The 24,922-nt window shown below is 40.0% G+C and overlaps 1 protein-coding gene across 1 annotated transcript in view; it reads right to left on the bottom strand.

The window, feature by feature from the left end:
* MYCBP2 (MYC binding protein 2, E3 ubiquitin protein ligase) overlaps positions 1–24,922 on the bottom strand; it is a gene marked incomplete at its 5' end in the record, with an annotated part of 297,134 nt that overhangs the window by 122,820 nt on the left and 149,392 nt on the right. Inside the window, 11 exons of the mRNA XM_019528503.1 lie at positions 1,921–2,139; positions 6,192–6,292; positions 8,294–8,436; positions 11,939–12,117; positions 13,352–13,483; positions 13,955–14,161; positions 15,608–15,799; positions 17,894–18,115; positions 19,350–19,624; positions 20,574–20,766; positions 22,947–23,043. Of these exons, the coding sequence (XP_019384048.1) occupies positions 1,921–2,139; positions 6,192–6,292; positions 8,294–8,436; positions 11,939–12,117; positions 13,352–13,483; positions 13,955–14,161; positions 15,608–15,799; positions 17,894–18,115; positions 19,350–19,624; positions 20,574–20,766; positions 22,947–23,043 (1,960 nt within the window). The remainder of the gene's footprint in view (positions 1–1,920; positions 2,140–6,191; positions 6,293–8,293; positions 8,437–11,938; positions 12,118–13,351; positions 13,484–13,954; positions 14,162–15,607; positions 15,800–17,893; positions 18,116–19,349; positions 19,625–20,573; positions 20,767–22,946; positions 23,044–24,922) is intronic.

Genomic DNA, 24,922 nt, shown 5'->3' with positions numbered 1-24,922 from the left:
TTGCTATTTACAATATAAATATATTACTGTAGCTGTATTACTTCTCTATAACTGATCGAGCACACAATTCTGGGGTTCACACAATTTTTGGTGAAAATAGGGTATTGGGCCTTGGTTCAGGAACCATTTCCCCATTTATAACATTGTTTCTTATGAGAAAATTGGTTCCAAGTTACAACATTTAGACTTAAGATGCGGTTTTTAGGAACCAATTATGTCATAGGTTTGAGGACTGCCTGTATCCTTTTAAAGCTTTATTTAAAAATGGCTACAAAACAAATATTATAGATTCATGCTAAGTGTGGAAAACTACTCTTTAACTTCTCATCCTAATTAGACTCCTTAAGAATAATTTTATAGAGATCGATACTCTCTATTTTCCTGAGTACCAACTTCTTACTCTGGCATCTCCCAATCTTTCCAGAGCATCTCCCCTGTCCAATCACACTGAAAAAGTATCTTGTGCTCACCTTCTAGTCCATAATTTTTCCCTGGTCCAACATGCAATATCCATCTAGTTAGAATTCATGCATTTTAAAAATTCACTATGCTAAATTTGCCCAATTTTTCGCAAGGTTAAATTGCCACTATGGGACAGACTTTACACTATGCAAGTGTTTACCCTATATAATTACTTGCCTCGCTGTTTGGATATCTCTTTATACTAACTACATTTTTTGGACTTGTATTGCTTGGTTTAGAGTTATAAATTAGTGGAGTTTCCCCTTCCGCCTCCTCCAAGCTACAAATATGTACTGCAGATTTTCTACTCACTTATCCAAATCTCTTTCAAAAGCACCCACCAAAACAGCCTTCTGGATAAATGAAATTGTTCAGAAAAAAGTGAAAATGTAACATCTTATGAGGCATTATGCAAGTTAACACATAATGCATAAAGTCAAATCATCCAAGTTTAACAGTACAGATATTAAATAGTCAAATTTAAGAATGTATTATATTGGTATTACTCACACTTTTGCCAATGTGAGCCAGATGAATGAGGACATGGGTATGGGGACAGTCTGCAGACTGAATTGGGCCCTGATTCTAATGCAGCGGAGGGGCTGGCAAATGGAGGCAGCATGGGGTCTCAGAACCTGATCCTAGTCAGGTGGAGGTGGTGCTAGAGTCTGCGCCACCCCCATCCTGCCAGGATCCAGTTCTGGGATTCCACATGGCCTCCACCCCGAAGGGACTGGGTTCTGAGGGATCATGCTGCCGCCTCATGGCTGGGATAGGGCTTCACAGCTCCACACTGCCTCTGCCCCACTGGAATCAGGCTCAGAGACCCCACACCACCATACCTTCCTCCCCCTCTTCCTCCCCATGCATCAGGATTGGACCCCACACCACCATGTGTGCCCACTCCTGTGCACAGGGCCACAACTCATGCAGACTGGATCTGGCCTGCAAGCCAGGGGGCTGAGCACCGTTGTATTATATAGTACCAACATTTATAAAATAATAAAACAAAGCATGTGGATAACCAAATCACACATAATGAGATGGCCAAGCATTTGGATTACAGAGAATGTACCACATATCTTGGTTATCTGAACTTGGTTATCTGGACCCTTGATTAGCGATACAGCAGCAGCCACTAAAGACATCACAAGTCTTTTATGGAATTGTTTCATTACTGGCACTCATATTACAATAAAAGAATCATATATAAAATCAATATGCATGCAGTGCAAACACTGTGCTCACACTGCCGACAAACTAAGCCACAGCTTGGCTGCTGCCTGCAGCTCCAGGGAAGAGAAGGGCATCACTCCAATTGGTGCTTAGTCCCATAAAAGAAATCACCCACAAATATCCTTGCCTCCAACAACTTTAAAGATGTTCTTTGTCTCTCAAGTTGTTTTTAGCATATGCTAGGAATTAAAAGTTGCATACAGACTTAGGAATGATGCCTACCTTATAGTGCGTAACACAAGCTGGTTTGTAGGGGTGCTCACTCTCTATGACAGAATAGTGATTAGAGGTAGTGCAAGCAGACAGCCCTTGTTCAGGCTGATTTCCTGTGGTACTGTCTGTAGACTGATTGGGATTGAATGCAGGAGGGGCATACTTCTGATTCAGAACGGCTACAGAAGGAAGTAACTGTTGTACTAGGCCAAAGACTTCAACGGCAACCTGTATCACAACAGTATATGAAAGCATTAGCTGAAATTGCATAAAAATCCTTACAGTTCCCTACAGTGCTTGTTCTGAATGTTCTCCATCTTAACATCACTTAGTTATGTGATTTGATTTACAGTTTTGCACATATATCACTACAAAAACTTCTGAATGACCAAATATCAAAGCATTTACTTCAAATAAATGTAGATTCCAGAAAGAAGGCCAGGTAAAATTTTACCTTATAGACTAACTAATTCAGATATGCGTAAGCTTCTGAAAATATTTTGTCAGAATTGAGCTATGGCTTAACAAAAGTAGATTCTCATCTCCAAACCACACTATAAGGAACTGTACTCTGCCTTTCTGTCTGACTTCACATTCTCATGGCTAACTACCTCTATCTACTTGCAGATTCCAGAAAGAGTCACAAATAAAAACAAGCAATAACAGTTTATTCCCAAATAGTTTGAGCAATAATAAAAAAAAGTTTGATTGTAAAAACTAAAAAGTAGAATTTTAAATGTTGTGGAATGGGCTGTGTTTCAATTTTAAGTGCTTCTGCTTAAAGAACATCCCAGAAGAAAAACCATTACAATCAAGACATATTAGCTATTAAATGTAGTAGTTCTCCATAGTAGTAAACCAGCAATGTTTCCATTTAAAAAAAAATAAAGCTCTCTTGAAAGGTTTTATAATCTGCTCCAGAAAACACTAGTCATATAAAGCATGTTCTATGGAACAAGCAACCACATCTTTGGTTTGCTTTGTAATTAATTTTGTTCATTAAATTTTGTTTATGGTTTGAATGCTTGTTCCATATTTGAAAAATGCACACTTGAAGGACAAAATATATTGAACAAAAACCTTTTATTTGTGTACTTTTGAGGCTTAATATAATTCTATTTCAGACAGTTCAAAGAATGATTAAAGTTCTAACATTAAGGAAGTTGCATGGAGAAGATGCAACACCCTTCCACTTACATTTTCATTTAGAAAGGAAAAGCTCCACTTTGATTATCAGTGTGACCACATTTGAAATGAGGATGGCACAAGATGATAGATGTACCCTCACATAATCAAACAAAACTGCTTATGAATTTTACATGTCCAAGCTTTATCCATCATTACCTCCATTTGCCTCTCATCTCTGCCCTATTTTACTTCAAATACCTAGAATAACTTCTAGTTCAACAAACGGCATATTCCCTGTCTCCATCTTTAAGGACCGACTTATCCATCTTTGTCAAGAAGCATTTTAAAGCTCTAATTGTCACTTCTTACACACGGTATATTTTGTAAGGCAAGTGTGTCAAAATAATTAAAAATTGAAGTAAACCTACATTATATATTTATGTGATCCCAAGATACTTTTCATTATACAAAACTTACATTTTCATTTCAGAAATATTTCTATTCCTCATAATTAGAGGCAGTGTACCTCCTAACTGTGAACTGAACTTGAACTGTCATGTCTGTCTGTAAACTTGGAGTGGCTTTCTAGGGAAGGAAGACCTGCTCCTCGGGTGTACACAGCAGCTGTTACAGTCTGTTGCATGTATACAAGCCTACAGCGATGAAAGTGAACTTCGCTGCTTGGTCCAGTGTTAACCCTGGATTGTGGTTTTGTAGAGTAACAGCTGCTGCACCTCCTCAGCAGCAGCTCAGCCTCCCCTTTTGAAACCACTTCAGGTGTACCTGTGTGTACCTTCGTCTACTCCCTGAGCCTCTGGACAGGCTGAAACATTGCCTTGTATGCAGCTCTGCTTGTTAACTCTAACAACAACTCTTCCACTGTTAATGAGTTTGGCAGATGAAATCAGAAAAGGAACTGAAATAAAGGCTTTGAGAGAAAGGAATGGAACTGCTGCAAAGAAGGAAATGAAGACACAAAAGTAGAGGGAGCATGCAAAGACAAAAAGGAGAGAAATAGAAAAAAAAAGGCAGAAATAGTACTTGCCTAAAGAGAAGCATAATCTTTTCAATGAACAATATTGAATTTAACAAAAACAGAGTGAATAAGTGCTCAGCTCCTATATATTTACCATTTGAAGCCAATGAAAACCTGCCAGCTGTGGATTCAAAGGCAGAGCCTCTTGAATTTATATCCCAGCTGCCATGGACCACAATTGAATTTGGGGCAAAACTACCTTAGATCTAAATTTTGCTAAGTAGTGACCTTACAGAAGAACTAGTTGTGGAAAATAATCAAAATAACCTAGGGTGATGTAACCACAAGTTGATTAATTTCATTTTAAACTCCAGGAAGGGCAAGAATAGGTTCACAGCAAAGGTTTGAGAAATCAAAAGGCTTAACTTAGAGAAACCAAGGCAGTTAGTTAAAGAGGTTAACTGCATTCAAGAGGTAAGAGACTTGGATGTCTAAGTGACATGGAATTATTTCGAGACAAAAATACAAATATAGTCCACACCCAAGCGAGAAGAAAAAAAAACTGAGCTTTTTGGCTTTCCTCTGTGGTCCACTTTCTAGGACTATATGAATATATTTACTGAATCGCAGGCCACTTCAGAAAGTAGGGGAGAGGAGCATCCTAGGGTGCTGACAGACGTGGAAAAAAGACAGTGCTTTACTGCAGGAGGCAGCATGCTAGTTCAAGCCGGCTCTGCAGGGTCTGTGTAGGTGGGGCACTTTAGCAGGGCTTTTTGGAACTTTTATCTAACAGCTGATTCAATCAGCTGTTAGATAAAAGCACCAAAAAGCCCTGCTGATGCACCTGATCTATACAGACGTTGGGTGAGCCAGTTTCAAGTAATGTGATGCCTCTTCTGGGCATGCACTGTGCTCAGTGCAGAGGCCCACAGAGTTTAAAGTCAAGTGCCTTTTCTTGGGGGGGGAGGGGGTTGTTTTCATGTCTGTAAGCAGCCTTAAAGACTAATTTGTTCAGAGAGGCATAAGCTACTTTGTCAAATGCATCTAATTACTTACAAAATGTTTTGCCTCTTTAAACTAACTAGCTTCTAAGGCAGCGATTCTCAACCAGGGTGCTGCAATATCCTTTTAAGGATGCCGTCATGTACTGAACAACACAAGATAAACCAGAAATTTCAAACAGGAATCTAGACTGTCAAAAACATTCTGACTTGCTGTAGTTTTTCAGAAATCTCTGCAGCAGAAGAACTGCTCTATTATTTTTATGTATTCAAAAAAAAATGAGTGAAAGCTAAAAGCTGGCATTTTCTGAGGTGTGCCTTGAGTCTAACAAGTTTGAGAACCACTGTTCTAAGATGTCAGCTTAGTCTGAAGTCAGGCAGAAAGCAGGGTAACACAGACAAGTATCTTTCTTTTTCCCTTGTCTCTTCCTATCCTATACACGTGCATTGAGGCTGCTCCCATATACTGCAAAATCACAGCGTGCTGGAGAGACTTGATTAATTGAGTTTGCTGGAGTGTGGTAACTACCATGCTCCAGCAGAGTCCAGTGTCACAGGTATCTGCTACCGTGTGTTGAAAAATGGTGGTGAGGGCACTTTAAAGCTCATTCAACATGCTTTAGGTAAAGTGCCCCCACCACCATTTTTCAGTGCAGGGATACCGATACACGTGAGGCTCCAGGTGCTTTAATTAGAGCATCTCTTGAAGTACTATAATTAAAGTCCCTCCCTCCCCAAGCACACGTATAAACGCCCAGAGATCCTACATTTGATATGGGGCATTTAGTGCCTAAAATGTGGTAAAAGCCAGAATGTATATGCTATAGGACAAACATGTATTTAATTTTTTTTTTTTTACATGGCTGCCTGAAAATATAGGACTGGACTCGAGTCTTCAGGTGGTCCTTCCAGTTCTATGTTTCAAAGTTATTTTTACATGGGAAAGAAGGAAAACACATTCACTCCCACTTTAAGGCATCTATGAACCATTATTGTTACCATAATGGATCAGGGACAGAAAGTTCCTAACATGTACAAGGTGGTTGTGTTACAAGGCCCTAATGTGTTAAGTGGTCAGCGAAATCAAGATTTTACAAGACAGGCATATACAGAGGACAAAAGAGTACCTTCCCATCTGCAGCTTTCTCTTAGGAACAAGTTGATGCTTAACATACCTTGGGAATAGCTGCAGCTACTGGTTCTATGTAGGCTATTATAAGGGGAAGCAGCATTGAAAACAGACTGGAAGAACTGAGCAATTCTGGAATGTCTTCAGCTGTAGAAAGAAGTAATTAGAGTATTTAGAAGCTATTATTTTTAATATATGTAACAAGCTTTGAATAAAATCAAGTTTTCCCAAAGTTTCCTGTACAACAGGAGTTTGTAAGTGAAATTTGAGACGCATTTTCAGTAGATGTTATTTTCATTCTGAAGTACACCACGATCCAGAGTTGGCTTAGGCTCCTGATGCACGTTACACTTCAGACGTGATAAACAAGTCATTCACATTTCAAGGAGTGACCTGGCCACATATTCATTCAATTAACAGCATGATAAAACTAGAATTAAGTGACAAAGTTATTACACAAAGTGTGGATAATTTTGTCTTTGGTTCTTATCATGCCTTTAATTGCACATGCGCCTAGTGCTCCCAGCCTCCAGGGCACTTTTGTGTGTTTCAGAGGCTGGGAGCACTGGTCACCTGATCAGGGGGTCTCAGCTGGGAGAGATGACTAGAAGCCTAAGTCAGCTGATGGAGCTCCCAAATGCAGGAGCATATGATGTAATCATGCAGCTGGGAGTTTCAATCACTGTCCATCAACTGACAGAGCTCCCAGCCACAGAAGTGAAGACTGGCAGTGCAGGGAGAGCCCAGGATTATGATCCCAGGCTCCCCCTGCACTGGCAATATGACATTATCTGATGTTCAATTCCAGAATCATACCTCCTGCAATGCAGGTGGCATGGCTGAGACTGGGTATCAGATTCCATCATGCCATCTTTTTAATGTCTGTTAGTGAACTGTAAAATTCAGTTTGGAGTGAAACCCCATTATAAGTATTCACTATGTAATCAAAGGCTTCATGCATTAGAAGTGATAGCTACTTTCAAACTGGTTTTGTAAAGGAATGAAAATGGTTTAAATACAAATAATATAATTAATTCAAAACCTACTTACAGAAAGTAATTTTTTAAAGTTAATTAATCATTATGAACTAATAAGGAAACGCCATGCTAATAACATTTTATGGCCAAATTTTAATATATCAACATGAGGATGTATTATGAAAATATTCAAACACATTATCTAAAATGTTTTTGATAATCAATGCCATGAGAGTAATATAGTGGGGGAAAGCTTATCTAGTAATTCTGAAATGGAGCTTGATAAATTTAACACAGGGTTGTATCAGTAGCGATCTACTGAAATCATAATTTCATGGTTTTTGCAGAAAACGCTGAATTGGGTGGGATCTGGGAAAAGTGGTGGGCTTGCTGCAAAAAAAACCTTACTGAAAAATAATATGCTGGCTCCCTGGAGGGAGCCAACAGTTCTCATGGCTGCTGTGACCCAGCCATGCAGCCTGCCTGTGGGGAAGGGGGGCTGTCAGCATGAAAGGCTGCTGGCAACATGGCTGCAACCTCTGCCCCTCACTACTGATTAGTTGAGAGGGCTCGCTCTCGTGTGGCCCCACCCCACTTCACCAATTGACTGCATGACCAACAGACCTCCCAACCAATTAGAGGCGAGGGGTAGAGGCATATGACAGCCCTTGCAATCAATCAGCACCAAGGGGTGGGGTCACCAGGAACATGGGGAAGTCCTACCATGCTCATCCTGCAAAAATGGCAGCTGGCCTCAGGATCTGTCCATTCAATTGGCCAGCCACCTCCTTGAGTCCCAGTAGACCCCTATGTATGAGGTTACCTAGAATAGCAGAATCTGCATTCAGTTACCCCAGAGGTTTCTTCCAGGTGTACTGGGGTGTAGGTTGTGGCCATGTTGGTCTAAGAACATAGGCAGACAAGGTTCTTTGGGTAAATCTGATATATTTTATTAGACCAACTCAAATAGTTGGAAAAATTCTTCTTAGCAAGCTTTAAGGAATAAATGCCCTTCGCCAGGCTGAGGAAGCTTCTGCAGTTGGTGTGTACTTTTCCTGGATGTAGGTATTTATATAGTGGATTTCAATACCACTGATATATAGTGGATTTCAATACCACTGATTCACGTTGCCACAGAATAAAAATAACTTTTTATTACTAGAAGTCTTACCATCTACAGCGAGAGCTCTGTGCAACAGGTCTTTGGCAGAGCGTACCACAGCACTCACAACAGAAAGAGCTCTGCTACAGTTTTTATCTTCTTCATTAGCTTTGCTTAAAAGCTGCGACTGTAGATCTCCATCATACTCGCTCCTGAATAGAAGAATAAATTGGCATGAATTCATAATATTAAAATAGTTTTAAAACATGAGTCCATATATTTGATTATTGTGCAATAGAGTGACTTAGAAACCAAGAAATAAGAACTAAAGTCAACCCACGTAATGACAGATCACAGGTGAAATTTCTGGGAAAACACTTTTCGGAAATTTTGATTTGAAATGAAAGATGTACTGAAGTTGAAGCAGTATATTCCTATGATTAGAATCTTTTTTCAAACCTATATATTATAGAAATATAAGTATTACTGTAGAAAAACCACCCATCCAGTTCATCATAGGACTGTGTCAATAGCAATGTACAAACCAACTTCACTTGGTATTTTTGAAATTACTTACCTCTGAGAAAGAAAAAAAACAGCGCTTCAGAAAAATTGTTCTTTTGTCCTACCAGATTTATCTAATGCTAGAGGGGGTGTGTATGCCTGTTAGCTCAACTTCTGTGGCACTGCAAGAGCATTTACAGTGCTACAAATATTACTCCTGTCCAGGGCTTCTATCAGAAGCAGCGAACCTGAGGCCTGGGCAACCTCTGCATGTGGCAGACTGGACAGGGAACAGGGAAACAATAACAGATTGGGCAGGGAGCAGTAAGCAAAGAATCAGTCTGCAAGCAGCCAGATAACCAGGTAAAAACAAAAGTAGCCACAAGAACTGTCAGTATGTAGCTATATCCAATAAAAAGTCACACAGTGTGGGAATACTACAGTATTTACCCAAATCCAAGATGAGGGTATGTTTGTGTGTAGCTTCTCATCTTAAATTCAAGTATGGGGTGGAGGGAGCAGGCTAATGCAGCTCCAGTTCTAACCTCAACCTGGGGCTGGAGCTGCAGTTCCCTCTGTCCTTCCCCTGACTATGCAGCAGTGGTGGTGGCAGCTCCAGCCCTGGCTCTGGGGCTGTGGCTGGAACTGCCACCACCACAACCCCAGCTACATGCCCAGGCAGGGGCTGGTGCAACTATATGCTCTGTGCCCAAGGTTGGAGAAGAGCCAGAGTCAGTGATGGAACAGAGGAGTAAGTGGCAGCAGGGGCTAGGCAAGGTTGGCAAGTGGCTGGTGCCAGAGCATGCAGGCAGTTCAGGAAAGGAGGAGGCAGGGAGCAAGGAATGAAGTGATGGGAAGGATAAGGTCAGAGGCCACTTGACTCCTCCATCACCTGCCACCCTACCACTGCTTGCCAGCTGCAGGAGGGTACAGAATGAATTTACGATGACCCTACAATAAATTAGATTCAATACAAGGAAAATTATGACAAACTTTTAGGATTTCCCATTAAAATAATCAAATTATTGGGAATCATCTTAAATTGAAAGTTGTCTTGAATTTGGGTATATACAGTAGTTCTAAAAAGATTTTTGAACCCCAACCCTCATTTTCTCTTTTATCCTTTGTGACAGAGGTAATGATCTTGACATCTGAGCTTCTTCACCAATACAGACATTTGTTTTCAATGGGCTATCTACAGTGATAGCTAGGTCTTTTTTCTAGGTGGTATGATTAATTTTAAATCCATCAATGTGTCTCTTCTGTTGTCAACTTATGCCACATTTCATCTGATGTTGCCACATTTCATCTGCCCATCTGCTTAATTTTGTCCAGTTCTTCAGTTTTAACTATCTTTGAGTTTTATAAATCTTGTCATGTTCACCACCTTCTGCAAATGTACTACTTCTGTCATGTTAACTATCTCATGTCGTGTATCCCTTAGCTGCTTTCTCTTGATCTTATGCTTGATTTAGTTTCTTGAATAGGTTTTGTGAGTAGGCTTTTTTTAAAAAACCAAATGATTATCAACTATTTCTTCTCAATCCAGTATTCTGCTGACAAGATTAAAATTCTTATTAGATATGGGGCACAGCATTTTTCTGAAAGAAAAATTGCTGGCTGATGCCTGTTGTCTTACTTGGTTATCTATTATTTTAAACTGTAAACAATTTGGTAATGAAATAATATTTTTTAAATTTTCTTTAGGTTCTTGATTCTTTTAGTTCTTTAATTCTTTTTTACTTCTTAAGATCCATTAGCAACATTTAAGAACATAGGTGCAGTTACCTCTTACAATCTTCCAATGTAGTAAATACTTTCAAAAAGACATTATAATAAATTAGCACTGCAACTTCTTCATAAATGAGCACCTCCAAACCCCAGAAAAACAAGATCTAGTCTTGATGTCTAATTGCCATCTTAGCCTTCAAGAGCACACTATTTTTGATCAACTGTTAATTGTTCAATTTACTTGTGCAAGCTACAGCTACAGTGACTATCATGAATGACTGAAGATTCTGGTGCACAGCATCTCTTTATTGTAGAGGTAAGGAGAGAAGCTCCTATACTCAGGTGCTGTTGTTTTTTAAACCCTGTCAAGCTGGACACCCAGAAAATGAGAAACAGTTACTGGATACCCGCGAAATGTTACTTTAATGAACTTTTAAAGTATCATATGGAAAGGATGTGGCAGAATCGTCTCTTGGGTGGCATTCAATTGACTTAAATACAAGATCTTTCATTCTCTTTCTGTAAGGCCAACCTCTTCTGTATACTCCTATATTGGTTTAGAGTGAGATTAAGAGTCTATAAACCAGTGGTGCTCAACCTTTTGCCCCTATGGGCCACATAAGCGGTACAAGGCCAGTCTGCAGGTTGGGTTGGGAATTAGGGGCTCACCACCACCCTCCTCTCCCACTTCCTGCATTCCAGGATTGGGTCCTGCAGACCCAGCACCACCCTCTCCTGCCCCATGCATGCCAGGATTGGTTCCTGTGAGCCCAAGATTGGGTCCTAGAGGCCTGGCACCATCTCTTGCATGTTGAGATTGGGTCCCTGGGGCCCAGTGCTGCCACCTCCTATTCCTCGCTGGGATCGAGCACTGGATCTAGTGTGCAGGACCTGGGGCTCCCTATGTGTCCAAGGATTTGAAAGCAGAGGAGTGGTGCCACCAGAGGACACAGCACTGCGGGCCAGAGGTTGAGCACCCTTACTAAAGATGACAATTTCATTATGTTATACAACGCAATTCTTCCAGAAATTGAGGAAGCTCTCAGTACATAGCTCCCAACTAGAAATGATTCCCTGCTCTCAAAAAAGGTATTATATCCAAGGATTACAGGATTTTAAAGTCAAACTTAAAAAAAAAAAAAAAACCAAAAAAAAACAGTAAGTTGTAAGTCAATGGACAAGATATGAGAACCAATTTTCCACTATGGTTGTCATATCATGGACAGCAAATCTGAGATGACAGTGAAAGAGACAGAGGGACAAATCATATGCCCTGGAGAAGAGGGAGAGCCTGTTACCGTGAAAGTTAGTCATCTTCAATAAAAAAAACACAGTCAGAAGAAAGCAAAATATAGTTCTGACAGAAGCTACTATTCTCTATACACAATCTACACTTCTTTCTGATACTTCTCACATACAGATGTGGTATTATTATTATTATTCATTTAAAAAAAAATAAATTTATGGAAGTATGCAAACCTGTAATAAAGAATCTGTGGAATCTGTCCACGTGTTTGGTTTGTGCCATTGCTGCTCAAACTACATGTGCTGAATGTAAATGTCACACCATCTGGACACTGGACCGTAGTCATTCCTCCATCTCCATTAGCAGTACGGCTCCCATAGTTTCTAAGGCGGACTGCATATTTCACATTTTCCTTTGAAACAAGAGAACTTTGTAAGAGATACAGAAACATACTTCACGAAAGTTTGGAGGATTCAAATTGAAAATATAATTCAATTATATTAAATAAAGATGTATTTAGAATACAGAAGAGTACAAGCCTGAAGTACCATATTTACTGAATTCTAAGACAAAGTGCCCCTCATTTAACATAGGGAAAAAAGACCCTCATCTTGGAATTGAGGGGGGGGGGGCAGGCTGCCTGCCCTGTGTACCACCTCTGCAGCTTGCTACCTCCCCCTGAAGTCTCTGTTCCTTGCCCATCCCTCTCCTTCCCTGCCTCTTCCCCTTGCTCTGACAGGCTTCATCACTGCTCTAGCCTGGGGTACAGGACACAGCCTCAGCCCTTCCCCAGCAGCACAGGCGCTCGCATAGCTGCTGCAGGGCCTGGCTAGGGCTGTGCTCTGGGCCTCAGGTTGCAGCAGGAATGAGCCTGATGGTGCTGGAGCAACAAGCAAGAGGGCAGAGGAAAGGTGGCAGGTGGAAAGCAGAGGCTGTGAAGTGGGGGAGGGGAAGACTGCAAACAGCCAGGAAGCAAATGGTGCATGCATGTATGGGAATAAGTAGGAGGGGACAAGCTGCTTGACCTCCCCATACCATCTGTTCCCCCTCACTTCCTGCTCCTACAGCAGTGGGGGGGCAGGGACAGGGGACAACAATTTAAAATGACCCTCCAATAATTAGATTCTATACATGGAAAACTAACAAATTTATAAACTACCCACGCATAGAATTTAATTATAGGAGGCTGTCTTAAATTCAGGGGTGTCTTGGATTCAGGTAAATATGGTACATTTACCTTTCAACCTAAACTTGAATGCTAAAATGAAATTAAATAGAAAAGGTATGGGATCAAGTACAAATGAGAGATTGTGAAAAAATGTTGTTTATTCAAGAACATTTTAATTCATATACAGATTACATTACACTAGATAATCTTAAAATGTAAAAGAGATGTTTTGTTTCTTTTCCCTACAACAATTTGCACTTGACATTTACTGCCGAACTAATAAAATGAAAAATGTTTTAGATGTGTTTTATTAGTTTTACTTCTCAACAAAATACAAATATTAAGCATTTTTCAAACGCATACAGTAAACAAAACTACAAACAAGATTTTCAGCATGCATCCATGTAATTCTTACTTGTTCAATTCTTACTTAAAAATTCCATGGCATTTAACAGGGAAAATACATCACTTTTCTTACCTTCAGAGGCACAACTTTGTCAAGTCTGATTTCAGCTATGTCACTGGGGGAATCATCTGTGGTATAAGTTCCTTTAACTAACTCTAATGATGTCCATCTATGAGAATGAGTTGAATCGCCAGTGTGATCACTCTGATTTGAAGAAATGTAAACCATTTTAATATCTCTAGAATTTAAACTCTCCTGAAACTTGTCCACTTATTTTAAGAAGTTGCATTTTTGTGCATACTACAGACAATGCTATGACACTAGCATGACAAGTAAAAGACATACCATGTGTCTTTAAGAACAAGAAATCCATCTGTAAAACAAGTAAAATTGCCAAACTTTCCTCTCCTGACTGAGAAGGAGCTTTCACCTCTTTAGCCCTCTCAGTTTATAGATCAGTTATTTTCCAATGTCAGGAAGTTGTTCCTTGCTTATCACATTCTCCCTTCCCATTACTGACTAAACCTATTACTGAATACATTACGATAAAGTGCTCACAAAATGAAGTTCTGATGCACTATTATTGTAGTGATAGCCTGGATGGTACACAAATGCTTATAAAGCTTTAAAAGTTTAAGATTATTTGTTTGCTTGTTTTTCAAGAGCAGTACTTACATCATCAACTAACACCTCCAATTCATACTCATGAATTCCACCTCCTCCATAAACAGAAAATCCAACCACTACTGCACCAGGTTTGTCCACAGAGAAACAGATTGCATCAGGGGATCCATTACCAGTATTCCAACTTCTTCCCTGACTTGTTTTAGTGAATCGATTTGGACTGGATTTGACAGAATGGAGAGAGTTAAGTCCATCAACCTGTGAAGAATTAAATAAGCATATAGGCATCAGTTAAATAAGCAAATAAGCATATATAAGCATCAGTTAGAATGTATTTTATTTTATGATAAAAACAAATCATCTTGAGTGAATATTTTGAGCATAGTAAATTTAAGAATCAGCCATTACAGAACACTGAAGATGCCACTAAAAGGTGTCTTCTTACTATACAAATGAGATTCAATTACCACATCTGCTTTAATATATGACAACATTTTCCTTCCCAATCAGCATAGGGGAATCAGTCCATCCACAGAGAGGTGGCAAGAGGTCTGGCCCTGGCTCTGAGTCTAGGCCAAAGCTACTGATGCCACAACAGCTACTATGTGGCTGGAATGGAGACAGAAGCAGCAGGTGCTCCAACAGCAACGGGAAGGTAAAAGACAGAGAGGGGAAGAAGTGGGGAGGGAGCAGGAGGCATATAAGTGGTACAAGGGGCCAAGCAGATGGGGGTGGCAGGAAGTATAGGCACCACAGGGGCAGGAGTGAGCTGTGAAGGCTCTGGGGTTGGGGTTAAAATGACCTTCCAAAAATTAGGTTCTAGACATGAAAAACTATAATAAATTTCAAATTTTCTATATTTAGGACTTAATAATTGGAGATTCATCTTAAATTCAGTCGTCATGGATTCAGACAAATAAACGGTACTGTAAATCAATGTATTTTCAGATAAGTTGTCTAAATACCTGAATATTTAAAACGAAGTAAAATAAGAAATGCTTTAAAATCCTTATTAATTCAAAATCCTTATGAAGAATCATATTTAATGGTAAATTCAACTTGAAATATTTCTTTATTTGAAGTAAATGAAATGAAATCATTTGTGATAAAATGTTCTTATACATGTATCCCTGAGGATTCAAGTGCACCTACGGCTCAGAATCCCTATCCTAAAGCATGTGCCATCAGACTGAGGGAAGTGAATAGAAGAAGTGGGGGGAAGAAAATAGGTACAAATAGCTGGGGTGTCTGTCCTTTAACTTCTTCATAAGTCTAAAGACACTCACAGTACAAGCATCATCTCAGTGGATAGCGCTGGCTAATGAATCTGTTTCAAGTGCAATGGCTACTTTAAATTAAGAGAGTGGAAGATGCATAAAGGTACAAATGCATAAAGGTACAAACACAGAGACACAAAAACTTTACGATTCCCAGATTTGGGGGGTGGGGGGAATTCTCGAAGTATTCTGCAACCATTTCAAGCAGCTAACTAACTGCATTTCCATAACAGACTGATTACATAATTGTAAAAGTATTAGTGGTTTGAAAAAGATTTCTTACATATTTTTGGGAACAGCAGTTGGAACCAATAAAAAATCGTGTAAGGTTAGAAACTAAAATTAGAAACTAAAACAATACATACACCCAAAAATTTCATAATACATTCACTTAAAACATTATTAAACAGTTTTACAAAAACATTACCTCAGATCCCAGTGCAGAAGCTGTAAGTTCACTGACAATACTAGCAAGTAATCCACAGGTATTAGAAACTAAATGAGAAGAGAAGAGTTCATTTTCTCGTCTAAGACTGTTTCTAACTGGAAACACAACAATAACCAGCATTTTCTCTAGCACTTCCCGAAAACTTGTCATTCCTGAAATATTTTCTTCACTCTGCAATATGGGGGGAAAAAAAAAAGGAGAAACACATTGTCTTTATATAAAGTCTTGCCTTATATAAAGTCAACTTGTAATGGTAGAACTTGTCTACCTGCAAAAATGACAACATCAGTGGTTTGGCTAGAGGAATGGAGGGAAAGGGGGGATCCTTAATTTAAAATCAGAATGTTGTATCAGATCCAAATCAGAGCTAGAACTTTGCAAAGCAAAATCTACACATATGTTTTACATGAGGTAAGCACAATTTCACACACATTCACCTATCTTTTTTGATAACTGTACTTTTGGCATGCTGTGACATTTTGTGAATTACAAAGGTGAGGTTAGCTTTGATTCTGAATTTTGGCTCGCATACCATTTTCTTAAGAAAGCAATACAATTTTTGCAATACCCAAAAATACCTAGGGACACAGGGTACATGATGCAGAGCACACACTGGATCTAATGGTTTGTATCTGCTCGGATACAGAGGCTCCAATTTTCAGGTATGTTGTCAAAAAACATGTCATGGTCAGACCACTACCTCCAACAGGATCTCTGACCTCCACCACCCCTGTAAGGGTGATGAACTAACTAGACTGGTTTACCGCTGAAGAGTCAAGATACCTGTAAAATTCCAGAACTCTCAGGGAGACATTCCCATGCCTTTGATGGCTATTCTGTCAATGGTCTGGTTATCTTGGTCACAGTCACAGGGACTCTTGCCACTGTGGTGGCACAATTCCCTTTGGCATGTAGGAGAACTGAACAGCTCAAGTGGGACAATACATGGCTGGAATGCAGGTGGCTCAACTCATGCTGCAATGGACTAATTTTCTTAAAGAACTTTCTTAAAGGACTACTGCGTAGGAGTGGCAGCAGCAAAGAAGCATTCCATTGCCATTGTATCTACAAAGTGTCTTCCAGCAGAACTGTTTTGGGTGGTGAATGGCCTGGTGAATGGCTGACCTCTGCCCAGAAACTAAGGTTACTGTGACAAGTTTGCCACTACTTTGCAGACAAAAATCACTCATATCCAGCAGAGTCAGAGTTTGGGCCCGAGGGTGCCCAGGTCTTTGCCTGTGGATTTATGTGGATTGTTTTAAATAGCTATCATCCACTGATGGAGATATACTTGGAGGGATGAGGGTGACCAGCTGTGAACTGACCCTGTGTCCATCCGTGCTTGTAAAAGCCAGCCAGAGTAGAATGGGGAACTGCTTGCAGGAGCTGTAAACACCTCCCTGGGAAAGGGCAGGGTACTGGACTCTCAAGTCTGCAATTGTCTGGCCCCTGCTCAAGAAGCCTTCATTTGATACTGACTGACTGCCCAACCAGTTATCACCCTGTCTCTAAACCTCCCAGTTTTGGAGGTCATTGAATGTGTGGTCATCTGACAGCTCCAGGCACATCTGGATACCACTGGTTTCCTGAACCCTTGTCAGTCTTGCTTTCATCCTGGATACAGCGCAGAGACTGAGCTTGTGGCCTTGGCCAATGCTCTTTACCTTGAGGTTGACAGGGCAAATTGTGTCCTGCTGATCCAACATTTGTACTGGCTTAGCCTTTTAGGTGTAATTCAAGGTGCTAATTTTCACATATAAAGCCTTAAATGGCCTGGGACCTACATACCTAAGGGACCATCTTCTCTCTTATGCTGTATCATAAATCGCTAAAGTTGGGTAGGAGCAACTTCCTGCAAATACCATCAATATGCCAAGTTTGCTTGCTGAGCACATATGGAGGTCATTTTCTGCCACTGCTCCTCAGATCTGGAACTCCCTTCCTTTGGAGGCTCAAAAAAGCCTGATGCTCAAGCCTGGATGTCTTTCAGCACAGCAAGACCTTTCTGTTTAGGCAGGCATTTAGCAATCAAAAACTATGCTGAGATGTTGTTCAGTGAGCCTCTGCTTTATAGTATTTATTTTAGTTGCCCATTTTAGTTGCCCTTTTAAATTGTTCTTCTGCCCTTGCTGTAAACCACTCTGAGCCTTTGTTGAAAAAGGTAGCATATCAATTGTGTAACTAAATAAATAAGGGGAGTGTAAATTTTTTTACTATTTTGACTACTATGTAACATTAAATAAATATTTCAGAACATAAACTAACCTGACTAAGTTTTTCCATATGTGCTACCAACAGTGGGAAACGATGAACCAGTGCAGAGTCATTCTCAGTGCTGACTTGTTTGACCATGGATCGTAGCAACACCTCTCCATCATAAGCGATAGGAAAGATGGAGGTTAACTTTACAGAAGTGTGACAAAGGGCAGACATAACAGCTGCAAGAAGCCGGCTACTTGATGTTTTGAAGTTTGCTTCCTGGATGTCCTAAAAACACACACACATATATTTTAAATGAGTAGTATTAGTAGTAGTCCAGGCATTCAAATTCAATTAGTTTGCACAAACTTATTTTAGCTACTTACGTCCCAGCAGATTAAACCAACCCACACCAAACTCTGTACGACCATCACTTGCTTCTGGTTGTCAAGTTAGCTACTTTACATTACATTGCAGTCTCTTTTGTGACTGCATCATAGATGTTTATTTATTCAAGCTATGTCAAACTGTGTAACAGCTGAAATAAGCATGTATATTGTATCCTCTGGTTAGCAAGCAACAGTATGAGATTAAAGCTCTATTTGTTGCAAATGGTTATACCAATAAAAATGAGTTTTTCCACAAAAGAGTAAACATGGAAAAAGATTAAAATCAATAATTTATCATTAAGGTTTCCTGCTTACAAGTTTAAATCACGATATAAATTCATTATTTAAAATCAACCAACCAAAGGTGGACTGTTGAACCTGAAGATTCAGGCCTCCTCTATGTGAATAAAATGCATTTATTTCCGTATGCTGTTTTTCCAGAAGACATACAACTCATTCAGTGCACAATATGGAGATACTGTTGGTAAATCAGTGCCATGTATTAAAGGAGTATTTTTCTGTGGAAACTCATTCTAATAGTTACAGAAGCTTGATGGTGTATAACAAATGTTCATGTAGCAAGGCTGGATGTCAGGTGAAGGCAGATAAATGCTATACAAGAGAAGCGAATGTATTTTCACTCCTCTTCCAAAAAAGTATTTTGTGATGCTAGACAAGTCCCTTAAACCAAAAATTTCACAGATGGTCACTGATTCCATGTTCTGCATTTGTGAATGTCTGACTTCAGACCCATGAGTCTGATCTGCAGAGCTGTTGATACAATAAATAGTAGTAACTGAAATCAATGTGCCATGAACAAAGAGTTATATGATGCTAAACTGGTATTTCCCAAACTTTTGATGCCTAGGGCGCACAGTTTTTTTGGATTAAAACTGGCAGGTTGCTTCACTTTTACACCCAAAAAGCTGTGCATACATGTGTGTGTACATGTGTGCCCACAGACACACATGCATGCATCTTATGTATTAGTGCCCAGCCTTTCAGTCCCATTGGCCAGATAAGCAATGCTGGGTCAGTCTGTGGGCTTGGTTACAAGTTAAAATGGAATATCTAACAATATTTTTGCCTCTCCTGCAGGCAAAACACGGCACTGTAGAGTACTTTTAGCATACCTGATCTAAACAATTCAGCAAGTCACAAAGGCATGCCCACTGCAGAGCTGGTGTTGGATAAAAAGAATGAAAGCAGGCAGTGAAAGTGTTATGACATTCCTGAAGAACAGCTTCTAGGAGACTCAGGGGCTGACTCAGATATCCTTGGGGGTCATTGTCCAACTTCACCATACAGTGATCAACTCCTTCCGATAAAATTTTTCTCAGAAGAGTTCTAGTTTTCCCAATGCAGTCTGCTAGTTTGCTAGTTTCCTCGACAACCGCTTTAGCAGTAGCTAAAAAAGATGATGATAAAAGCATTAGTTTACATCTAACAAAATATTTCTGTATCTTGCTTATTAAAATGCCATTCCAGATAGAAGTAAAACAACTGAAAGTTAGGCACAAAAATGAAACAATGTTTTCCATATTTTATATAGCAACACAGCGAATACAGGACAAATCAAAATTACACCTCATTAAAACATATACAAGCAGTAAGAACTTGAATTTCTTTTCCTAATAAAGAAAACCACTAATACATACTGAATTTTTAAAAGACAGCACTAAGGAGCAGGCATGATAAGAACAAATAATACTGACTTTCAAGTCCAAATGGATGATTCATACTAGCAAAGAAAGTACTATGTACCAATTGGGATAAAAGACCCCAGAGGGTAGGTCTGGGAATATGGCTGTCTACTTAAGCATGCAGATACATTTCAACATAATTAGGAGTTGCATCATAAAAATATACAGCTGCACGCTCAATTAGCCACAATTAATAGTGCAAAAGTGTCTCATTTCTGAATGCATTAATCTCTTATTATTGCTTCAATAAAAGCAGTTCCATTTGTGCATGCTAGGGTTGGCAAGCTAGTCAAATTCACCAGTCATTGTCAACTGACCAGTCAACTGACTGCATCATTTTTGACGGGCCAAAGATTGTAGCAATTTTACAAAAAATTACACTTTTTTTAGTTTTCCTGACAGAAATATATATATATATTTTTTACACATTTCTTAATGGAAGATTTGTGCTTTTTCTGTGTATTATTTGGACATATTGGCTTTTTTTGGGTACAATCTTTGACCGGTATTTATTTGACTGGTCAATTGACCAAACTTTGACCAGTCAAATGCCCAATCCTAATGCGTGCAGCTGCCTCTCTACAACATGCACTGAAATGTAGCCTACGTCAACTTATCAAATATCAATCGCATGTATTAGAACCAAAACATTACCTGAAATGGGATATATTTCACAGGTGTAGACCCGCAGAAGCCTCAAACAACAAGTGCCCACAAAACGTAATCTCTCTAAATCAAGAAGAGTAGCAGTATATTGGAATCCTTTCAACCCCCGAAGCTCTTCTACTCCTAGCACTAAAGTTGTCCAGCTCCAGTGAAGAATGCTCAACAAAGACTCAAAGCATTCCTATTTCAGGATGAAACGGATACAAAAGACAAATGACATAAATCTCTTATGCTACAGATTGTGGTAGATGCCAACAGATTTTTTAGAGTAAACCTCACTAACCATATTAGAGTACTTCTAATTTGAGAGCAAAAAAAGAAAATACTGGAATGCAGGAGTTATTCCACTACTACAAACACCCCATCAATAGCCTGTAACATTCATTATTGGATTCTATTAGTGGAAAGAAAACTAAAGGAATTACTGATTAGCTGATCACCACACAGCTGGTAGCTCTAGTGCAGGGCTGTCCATGTTGAGTGGTTAGGGGTTGTGGCCCCCTGGATATATCATGCTGGCTGCACCAAGTTGCACGGGTCTCATTTTGCCACACTGCATTGCACAAGTGACCCCATGCTGCACTGTACCACATGGCCAGCCCCGTCATGTAGCACTGGCACCCCATGTGGTCCCCACATTCCTCTAAATTTCCCTTAAACCTGGCTGAGCTCTCTCAGCCACCCTACCCCCAAGACAGGGACAGGAAGGACGAGCTGGAGAAGGAAATGGAAGCCTAGAGACTTCAGCAGTTGTAGTGTAAGTGTGATGGGTAAGCAGTGCCCAGACAGAGGCTACATGAGGCCCATCAGCCACCTATTGAATAGCTCTGCTCTAATGAATTAAATACATTTTCAGAAACTGTTTTTCCTTGTTGAATTAAGTACTATGGACGACAGCAATTTTTCCCAGAGTGCATCCTTGCCATACTGTGAAAAAGTCTATGTTTACACATGCCTAGTACTGTCATAATGTCATAGCTCCCACGCTAACCTTAGTCAAGTTGGTCAGACATCTTCAAGGAACATCTAAGAGCTACAGGAAAAATGGTGATGGTGGCTCAATATTACATATAAAAAGCTGTATAGTGCCAGTCCTCCACAGAAATGCAGAAGGATGCTCCCAGTGCAAGTAGCTTCCAAACAAAACTAGAACATGGTATGAGAACGGATGACAAATAGTGACAGGATAAGAAAGAAAGGACATGATGTTCAGCAATAAAAATCAGGTAACTGCTTTGTCTAATAATGCAGGTATCTGGAATCATACACAGATCTTTGGAGACCATGTTATTGATGAAAGAGTTATAAAAGATGACAACTAGAACTTGCAGATCATATGGAAAATGCATTTTAAGAAGAAACCTGAGCAGGAGATGGGTCACTGAAGAATTCCTAAGCACTGAGAGCCACATGGAAATGGACGCACAAAAAAAGACAGCCGGTGAAGAAAATTAAGATATGGAACCGTACTTCTGGAAACAGCACCTTTCAGAAAATTATCAGTTGACAAATGCAAACCATATGCTTGGTGCTGTTACAAGACAAAATAAAGATGCAAGATGAAAGCTAAACTAACCAGCACTTAATAAAGATTCCATGGTCCTTTTTTGGAAAACAGCAGATTACAAGTCATAAAACTGCATGCTTTTAACTAAGGTTTCCTTGAGATTTCCAATCAGATACAGCATTCTTAATTCTGTCTTAAACTACAGAGCTGTGATGCTAGAGAAGACCAGAGCTTTTGAACAGTATATTACTGAGGCAGATACATTTCAATGTCCCTATTAATATCTCCCACCTCTAAGGATATGCAAAGCTTAATTAAGTGTTTTGATATCCTCAAATGATATATACTATGGAAATCCAAAGTAATGTAATTTATACAAAAGAAAACCTGATTTCAGAAATGACTAATCAGGAATCATGGTATTTGGATGATAACATAAGATGGTACAAATGCCTCACAACTGCAAGGAATAGCTAGTATTTATTTGGCAAGTATAACCAATAACCGTCCTACCAGTAAAAAGGAATTCAACATAAAAAATTAAGACAATTTTCAAAGCTAGCTTACTCATGAAGAGACAGAAGCATATTACAAAACTACATAGTTGCTGCAATGCTGTTCAGTTAGATGGGTAGCCCAAATTGTACTTGTAACTGAGTTTGCATTTGCACTTTCACACAGAATTGAAAAAACACTATTTGGTATGTGCCCCTATCTTCCTATGGATGAAGTGCATGACTTTAAAGCATACAGCTAAAAATAATTAACTTACTAATTATTTTCCCCTGCAATTCTGTACATTTTTATGATCAGAGATGAACACAGAGGAAATGGGGACTGCAGACAATACTCACCACTGAGACTGTTCTTGCAAAAGATCTCTTTAAAATATGTACAGGTTCGCTGGTTTGTTGTTTTCCTTTTGATGCACTGCCATCACTTGTTGGCAGCCTGAAAGCACAATTTAAGAACTGACATAAGAAAACCTGCTTTAAGCTTCTTAAAGTCTCTTGTTTTTAATATGTTACTGTTTAGAACTAACAAGTAGAGGATCAACTTAACAGGATTACCTAGAAATTCTCAATTTCTTTTGGCCCTAACTTTTCCCTTACTGCCCCAATCATACCAAACTAACTCTCAGTCATTCTGAATTGTACTCAGAAGACTAACAGCACAGTGACAACTAAGGAATAAGCAGAGACTGCTAAGCACATGTGATTTACAACTTTATTCACTTCAGATGTTTACATTTAATGTATTAGCTCACCATGCCCTTTCCTATAGCATTTGTCAGAGAATAAAACAATTACTGCTAACTAGGTTCCCTATCATGGGAGTTTATCTGCCAATTTGGATTTGGGACTAGCTAGAAGGAGCCTTATTATTCAAGAAAAATACTGATGAATTTCTTTGTTTTCAGTATCAAGAGATTTTCTTTCTTGGCCTGAGGAGAAAGAAAAAAACAGGTACAGACATGACCTCAGGAAAGCCTTCAAAAGAATTCATTCACAATAATTCTGATTCATAACACAAGGAAGATGATAAAGAAGCATAAAAAACTATATATTGATAGGTGTACTCCTGTATGCGAAATCAATTTATAGATGGAATAATATGTTGACCACTTGACACTACAAATACTGGGTTACTAAGAAATGGTAGCCCATAGTAGGAGTACATAGTGAATGGAGGAAGGGCAACTCAGGCATAAACAGGATAAATACAAGTCAGGGAAAAAGTGCCTCTCAGAACATACCATAAGAATGTAAATAGTACCATAATGGATCAGGCTCATCATCCATGTATCCCAGTCTCTTGTCTTTGACAGTGTTAAGCTGTAAACCAGAGGTCAGCAACATTTTTGGGCAGAGTGCCAAAAACAGCCACAACTTCAACTTGTAAGGTGTTGGTGTGCCAGGGTGGATGATGGGGGAGCCATGAGGGACCCAATCCTTCCTGTTGCTATGTAGCCCTGGCCCCTTCCCACCCACCATCCACCCAGAGACACATGTGCCAAGCAAAATGCCTTCGAGTTCCACACTCCGGCACCCGGGCCGGGGGTTGTCTACCCCTGCTGTAGACACTACAGAGCAGGGGGGATGACACAAAATGGCAGCCCCGGCAGGCAGCTGGACTATTTCCCAGCAGCCCCTGCCCACACCACTCCAGCCGATTTCCACGGAGATCCTAGGAGCAGCTGCCCTGTGACAGTGCAGGGCCATGGTTTCCATGGAGACTAGCCCTAGCAGTGTTGGCAGGATGCCGGGCTGGTCGGGCAGCTACTGCAGGGCTGGGATCTTGCAGCAGTAACAGTGCAGTCTAGAGTCAGAGCACAGCTGTGATCCACTACCTGCACACCCCTGCCCAAAGCATACAGGAAGCAGATTGCAGCTCTGCCCTGGCTCCAAACCACACTGTCACTGTTGCAAGATCCCAGCCCCAGAGCAGCTCCATACCCAGCTGCATGCCCTGCCAATCCTGCTGGAGCCAGTTTCCATGGAAACCCTGGTTCTGCACTGTCATGGTGCAGCTGCTGCTGGGGTCTCTATGGAAACCAGCTGCAGCAATGTGGACAGGGGCTGCCAGAAAATGAAGTCTGCTGCGGGCTCAGTGTAGCCTGATAGCCACACTTAGCTCATCCCTGCTATAAACAGAGTATGTGGATGAAGCATGTCCAGAAAGTTTACAGTGGGAAGTAGTAGATGCTTCAGAGAAAGAATGCATGAATGGGACATGTCTAGTGATGCATCCCCTGCCTCCTGTAGGACCTTTTGTCTAAAGGCCGCAACTGTCAAGTTTTGTAGATCTATATATTAACCTTTAATAAAGG

The sequence above is a fragment of the Crocodylus porosus genome, unplaced genomic scaffold, assembly GCF_001723895.1.
Source record: "Crocodylus porosus isolate Cpor-Errol unplaced genomic scaffold, CroPor_comp1, whole genome shotgun sequence".
NCBI classification, from domain to species: Eukaryota; Metazoa; Chordata; order Crocodylia; family Crocodylidae; genus Crocodylus; species Crocodylus porosus.
This window is presented reverse-complemented; position numbering and strand designations above follow the sequence as displayed.